Raw genomic sequence first — 7,500 nt, 5'->3', positions numbered from 1 at the left:
TCAGCAAACTGCAAGATTTTCACCGTTTAAATGAGTTCGACTACTGTCAAACTACTAACAAAAGTAGCTAATAAGTGCAAAAACTGAATCAATCAATCATGTTTGAATGCAGACCTTGAACTGATTCGTTTAAGTGAACTGTCCGAATTAACCGATTCATTTAAATAAACCATGCAAATGAACCGAATCATTTAGGTGAACCATGCAAATGAACACATTAATTTAAGTGAACCTTGCAAATGAACTGATTCATTTTAGTGAATCATCCAAATGAACTGATTCATGAAGTGAACCATCAAAGTTAAAATAAGTTGTGTGTGTGTGTGAATGTCTTCAGGTTAGCATGGTTTTGTGTCCGTGTGTTTCTGCCCTGAGGATCTCGAATGCTTCATCTGATTCCTCTGTCTCCGCAGACGGCGTTCACTCGGTGTCGGCTCAGTGTCTGCTCCAGGTCACGGTCATCACCGACGAGATGCTCTCCAACAGCATCACGCTGCGATTGGCCAACACGTCCCAGGAGCGCTTCCTCTCGCTGCGATTGGCCCAGTTCCTGGAGGGCGTGGCCCGCGTTCTCTCTGCGTCCCGTGAAGACGTGGTGGTGTTCAACGTCCAGGACGACACCGACGTCAGCGCCGGGATCCTGAACGTCAGCCTGTCCGTGGCCCTGCCAGTTGAGGGGTCACGGGGTCGCGGGGTCACGACCCGGCTGGGCGAGTTCTTCGGGTCGGAGGAGCTTCAGGAGCGCTTGTATCTGAACCGAAGTCTCCTGGCACAGATCTCCTCGCAGGAGGTGCTCCCGTTCGACGACAACATCTGCCTGCGCGAGCCGTGCGAGAACTACATGAAGTGTGTGTCCGTGCTGAAGTTCGACAGCCTGGCGCCGTTCGTGGCGTCGAGCACTATCTTGTTCCGGCCGATCCACCCGATCGCGGGTCTGCGGTGCCGCTGTCCAATCGGCTTCACCGGCGACTACTGCGAGACGGAGATTGACCTGTGCTATGCTAAACCCTGCGGCGCTAACGGCGTCTGCCGCAGCCACGAGGGCGGCTTCACCTGCGAGTGTCTCCACGACTACACAGGTGAGGGGGAGGAGCCTCTGCTAACACACACACACACCTCAGGCCTGGTCAACACTAATACAGCATTTTTATTCATGAAAACAAAGCTTTGTGAAAACGCTCTATGTTCCTAAGAAAACGACTGTAAACGCCTGAAAACGCTCAAAACAATGCCTTAAAATGCCTGAAAACACTTAAAATAACACCTGAAAATGTCTGAAAACGCAAAAAAAACGCCTGAAAACACTTAAAATAACACCTGAAAATGTCTGAAAACGCAAAAAAACGCCTGAAAACACTTAAAATAACACCTGAAAATGTCTGAAAACGCAAAAAAACGCCTGAAAACACTTAAAATAACACCTGAAAATGTCTGAAAACGCAAAAAAACCGCCTGAAAACACTTAAAATAACACCTGAAAATGTCTGAAAACGCAAAAAAACGCCTGAAAACGCCTGAAAACGCCTGAAAACTTAAAATAACACCTGAAAATGTCTGAAAACGCAAAAAAAACGCCTAAAATAACGTCTGAAAACGCTCAAAATAACGCCTGAAAATGGCTAAAAACACCGAAAATAACACCTGTAAATGCCTGAAAACTAATGCCCTCTAAATGCCTGAAAACCTGTAAATGGCTAAAAACACCGAAAATAACGTCTGTAAACGCCTGCCTGAAAATGGGTAAATAATGCTTAAAATAATGTCTGTAAACGCCTGAAATAACGCCTGAAAATGGCTGTAATGCCCAAAATAACGCCTGAAAAGCCTAAAATAATGCCTGTACACGCCTGAAAACGGGTAAATAACGCCTAAAATAACGCCTGTAAACACCTGAAAACAACTGAAAACGCTAAAAATAATGCCTTAAAACGTCTGAAAACAGCTGAAAATGGCTGTAATGCCCAAAACAACGGCTGACAACACCTAAAATCATGCCTGAAAACGGCTGAAGCGCCTAAAATAACACCTGTAAACGCCTGAAAAGCCTAAAATAATGCCTGTACACGCCTAAAAACGGGTAAATAACGCCTAAAATAACGCCTGAAAACGACTGAAAACGCCTAAAATAACTCCTGAAACAGGTAAATAACGCCCAAAATAACGCCTGAAAACGCCTGTAAATGCCTGAAAATGACTGAAAACGCAAAAAATAATGCCTTAAAACGCCTAAAATAACCCGTAAATGCCTGAAATAAGTTCCTAAGAAAGCGCCTGAAAACGCTCAAAATAATGCCTTAAAACGTCTGAAAACACTTAAAATAACACCTGAAACAGGTAAATAACGCCTAAAATAACGCCTGAAAACGCCTGTAAATGCCTGAAAATGACTGAAAACGCCTAAAATAATGCCTGAAAACCTCTGAAAACACCTGAAAATGGCAAAAACGCTCAAAATACCGTCTGTAGTGTGGACGGAGAGTGTTCTCAAATGTATTAATGTAGACGTGGATGGCCTCAGATTCTGATTAAACGTATGACTCGTTGATGTTCTCATAAGAGCGCAGTGAAAAGTTAATAATGCAGAATCATATTGGAGAGGCGTGTGTTGGAGGAGAGGAGTGTGTGATCTGATATCATATTACACACACACACTGTATATTCATATAAACAGCTTGATATTGCAGTCATGTGTTCAAACATTACAGCGTCTGTTGGAGGGGTCATCATCTCCGAGATGAAGAGTTATGATCATCAGTGATGAGAGATTACATGATGATGATGATGATGATGATGGGATGTGTAGAATAAGATGATCTGAGATCAGTGATGATGTGGTGAACTGCATTAGATCTGATGAGTGTCCCTGTGGATAAAGCGAACACATGAACACAGATGAGATGGTGAGAATCGTGTGTGTGTGTGTGTGTGTGTGTGTGTGTGTGTGTGTGTGTTCAGGCAGAGGTGCGGAGATTAAACTGAGTTCATCTCTGATCTCATCGCTCTTGCTGGGACTCTCTCCATTACGAGTGTGTTTCACTGCTCTTTAAACACCATATGCCCACATCATCATTACATAAGATCTGCTGAGTGTGTGTGTGTGTGTGTGTGTGTGTGTGTGTTCAGGTGTGTGGAAGCTTCAGCATCAAACTCACTGTGTGTTTGTAGAGGAATGAAGTGTGTTATCAGCACTGTGAACTCTCTCTCGCTCTCTCTCACACACACATGCTCTCTCTCTCTCTCCCTCTCTCTCTCTCTCTCGTTTTCTCGCTCCTGCTGTCCTGCCAGCTGCTCCTCCTCTGAGTGTGTGTGTGTGTGTGTGTGTTAAATTGTGAGTGTTATTTAACATGTTTGTGAGCAGTGTGTTGGACATACTCATCTCATCTCTTGTGAGATCTGTTCATTTTGATAAGATGAATCATTTATACTGAGAGAGAGAGAGAGAGAGGGAGAGCTAGACTGAGCGAGAAACAGAGATAGAGAGAGAGTGTGTGTGTAGTAAAAGCTGTGTTAATAATGGATGTGTCTGTACACACTGAACTGATGTGATGATGAACTTCAGTCTGTGATATTAATGAGTGATAATGTTTCTTCTCCTGAGCGAGCGAGACAATAATCACACACACATTCATCATTTTAAGACGATTCATCTGAGTGAATCACTGAAATGATTCGTGGTTTTGTTCAGCAGTTCACATGTTGATCGGGAGCGTCAGGTCATTACTCGGCTCTAACGACGCTGACCCCGGACGGATCCTGTGCGTCAGGACTTCTCCGAGGATCTCGACGAGAGTGTGTGTGTGTGTGTGTGTGAATATGGATGAGCTCTTTGATGTGAAGCTTGTGTTTAAAGCTCTGCCCTCGTTTCCCATCAAAGACCCGGAGAATCCGACACACACCGCATCAATATTTCATCACGAGCCGAGGAAGTGTGTGTGTGAACCGGGAGATGGCAACGACGGGCACACACACTAATGTTTCCGTTATGATGAGCGTGACGAATCGTCTTTTGTGTGTCAAACAGTGTCGGCTTTGTCTTTCACAACACACACACACACACACACACACACACACACACACACTCTTCTTCACATTCGTCTTGGCGCTCTGTGTTTTTACCTTCATCCATGAGAAAGAAAATCAAGTGAACTCTCTTTAATATCTCCGTCGTTCCTCGTAGACGGTAAACGTTGATCAGTGTATCTAATAATGAGATCAAATGGAGAGTGACTCTCTCGAGTCGACTCATCCGAGACACCGTTGATTCTTCAGTGAAGCGGAAGCAGTTTAGCTGCTAATGAAGTCTGCAATACATTCATGTTTGTTCTGTTTTGCTAGGCTTTCCAGAACGGAACCATCCCGCCAATCCAAGCTGTATGCTAATGCTAATAGTCAATCGTATTCGACGATAGCGGTCCTGACAGAAGTGTGTGTGTGTGTGTGTCCGCAGGCGAGCGGTGTGAGATCTCCTCGCGCTCGGGCCGCTGCGCTGACGGCGTGTGTAAGAACGGTGGGACGTGCCTCAACCTGCTGGTGGGCGGCTTCAGGTGCGAGTGTCCGAGCGGCGGCTACGAGAAGCCCTTCTGCCTCATGAGCTCCAGGAACTTCCCGCCGCACTCCTTCCTCACGTTCAAGGGCCTCCGCCAGCGCTTCCACTTCACGCTCGCGCTCACGTGAGTATCAACCTGTGTCGGGGACAGCTATGTCAAAAAAAGTAACTAATTGCGTTACTTAAGGTACTTTTTAAGAAAAGTGATGCGTTACGTTACTTTTGCGTGATTTTTTTCTCACCTGGTCTCAGTCTGGGCGTTTTATAACAAAAGTGCTATTTTTGGGCAAACGTGAAGACCACATCACACCAAACCTGTAATAATAATCCTCAGATTCACTCGTGTCCAGTAGAGGGCGCCGCTCAAACACACTTTCAACACTTCTCCAATAAAAACTACAAATATGAAGTCCGTTTCAGTACATGTGCATAAAGTACATTCAATCGGCAATAAAGAGAGGTTAAATGCATGAAAATATTTGTTTTATGTAATATTTAGTTATTGTATGTTCGCGTTGTCAGATTTTGCATTTGACTGATTTTTTTTTTCATTTTGAGGAATACTGAATCTTTTTTGTGCAAGTGAGACGAGTAAATGCTCATTTAGTCTAGAACTACAATAATAACCGTCACTTCGATTTCTCTCAACATGGGGACAGGAGAGCTGTCAGTCCAACAGTATCTCACGACCAATTCGTACAAATTCGACGCATGATTAAAAAGTGTCTAATTCGTACGACCTCACTCGTACTAATTCGTGCGATTTGTCTAAACCCACATGATGGTTAGGTTTTAGGTACGAATTCATACGAATTGGCCAATTCGTAAAATATGTACGATTTAGAAAAATCGTATTAATTCGTACAAGTGAGGTCATATGAATTGTTACGAATTAGCCACTTTTTAATCATTCGTCGAATTCGTACGACTTGGTCGTGAGATCGGGTTGGTCAGTCAGTAAATGGGAAAACGAAGTAGCTTGTGTTTCTTGTTTGAAAAAGATACAGATATTTTGTTGTAATTTTTAAAAGTAAGTCGTGCAGATGAACGTCCAGAACACAGTAAAGGTTTCTGCCACTTCATTCCCCTTTACGTTAGCCTTGGATGGGTTTAAATATTTGGGGATATTTATCATCAGTTCGCTTAAAGACTTTACTCCAGTTTTTAAAAGTGTAAGTCAGATATGACTAAGTGGACCCATTCGTGCAAACCGTATTAAAATGGTTATCCTGCCGAAGTTTTTGTATCTTTTCCAGTTTGCGTCAATAAATCATTTTTTCACTGATTTCGATCAGCAACTGGACGGATTCCTCAGCTCGATTCAGGAAGTCAGTTCCCGAACCTGACGGGGGTTTAGCTCTTCCAAATTTTCGACACTACTTTTGGGCATGTGACATTCATATATTACTATATTGGGTTGGCCCTAAAGTCTTGCCTGTAGTCCGCCTTGGGTGCCTATAGAGATATCTCTAATATCTGCTCCCAGCTTCCCCTTGGGGTACACAATACTTCAAGCAATGCAATAGTTATTAATACTATTAAGATATGACATCAATTCAGGAAACAATTCGGTCCACGTAGAGCATCGATTCTTATGTATATCACTTATTTTCTCCGTCCCTCGCAGACAGCTGCTTCGATATTTGGCCAATTTACCCTTCCTAATAGTTGTGTTTTTGGTTTTTTTCAAGTGAGGCACTTTATTCAAAAGTTATTTTCCCAATCGTCCACCCGAATCAGAAATTGACTCAACTCTCGACTGATTTCAATCGTTTATGCTGAAATAATCTCCTTAACCCCTTCTCCGGCTAACGTGGAAGCAGGATTTGGGCATTGACATTTCCGATGACCGGTGGAGAAATATCCTCAGTTTAGTTCGCTCTTCATCTATTTGTGCTTCACAGAAATGACGCCTGTAACAGACGCAGCCCAGACAGCAAACTGACATTGAATCAACGTGGAAACGACGTCTCTCATGACATTGAAACAACGTTGATTTTGCTCATCGAATTAACGTTGAACCAACGTCAGACGCGGCATTCTTCAAAGCTAAATGAAAATCGAAAATTGGTTTGCTTTCATAACGTTGAAACAACGCGTTGATTTCAAGTTGATTTTCCGTTAGTTTTGAAAGAATGACGCGCCTGACGTTGGTTCAACGTTAATTCGATGAGCAAAACTATGTCAGATCAACGTTGTTTCGATGTCATATTTCCACGTTGATTCAATGTCAGTCTGCTATCTGGGTTCTCATACAGACAAAAACACGGATCTGTGAAACGACTAAAATCGCTGTATTCTGCTGTCAGGCCAGTAGATGGCGATGTCACACTGTAAAGAAACACTAGCGCCTATAAACTTAACACGTTATAAACATGTGAATGAGGTCACCGTTTCCATAAATTCGTGTTTTTATAGTTTACACAGAAACGTTAACGTTTTCGTTTTCAAAAACTCACACTTTCAACCCTGTTTTTAAAAGTTTGCGTTTTCAGGACCCCAAACCGTGGTTCTCGTGTAAATGAACGACCAAAATGGCGTAAAAAAACAATTACGTTTGTTCGTTGAAAATTGTGTCGTTTAAACGCCCCTTAAATGAAAGTAACATCTGTGTTGTTACAGAAAACTGATCCAAGCATGAAAGTGCGCTCATATTAGCAATAATCCAGTGAAAACTGCTCAATCAGCGGCGGATTAATCCCGGTTATTTGCATCCTGGTGGATTGGATGAGTGTTCGGTTAATTAGCGATCACTGCTCGATTGTTCTGAAGGATCTTGTTAGTGTTGAGAAGTTATTCTGAAACTGTGCTTCAGCAAACTGCAAGATTTTCACCGTTTAAATGAGTTCGGCTACTGTCAAACTACTAACAAAAGTAGCTAATAACACTGAAGTGCAAGAACTGAATCAATCAATCATTTTTAATCATGCGTCGGTGAGGGTATCATTGGTGAG

At 43.0% G+C, this 7,500-nt stretch overlaps 1 protein-coding gene across 1 annotated transcript in view; it reads left to right on the top strand.

Annotated features, from left to right (window-relative positions):
- celsr2 (cadherin, EGF LAG seven-pass G-type receptor 2) overlaps positions 1 to 7,500 on the top strand; it is a 46,779-nt gene that overhangs the window by 10,502 nt on the left and 28,777 nt on the right. The window contains exons 2-3 of the mRNA XM_039682635.2: positions 414 to 1,079; positions 4,448 to 4,670. Coding sequence (XP_039538569.2) covers positions 414 to 1,079; positions 4,448 to 4,670 — 889 coding nt within the window. The remainder of the gene's footprint in view (positions 1 to 413; positions 1,080 to 4,447; positions 4,671 to 7,500) is intronic.

Source organism: Pimephales promelas, chromosome 2, assembly GCF_988280905.1.
Source record: "Pimephales promelas chromosome 2, fPimPro1.hap1.1, whole genome shotgun sequence".
Lineage (NCBI taxonomy): Eukaryota > Metazoa > Chordata > Actinopteri > Cypriniformes > Leuciscidae > Pimephales > Pimephales promelas.
This window is presented reverse-complemented; position numbering and strand designations above follow the sequence as displayed.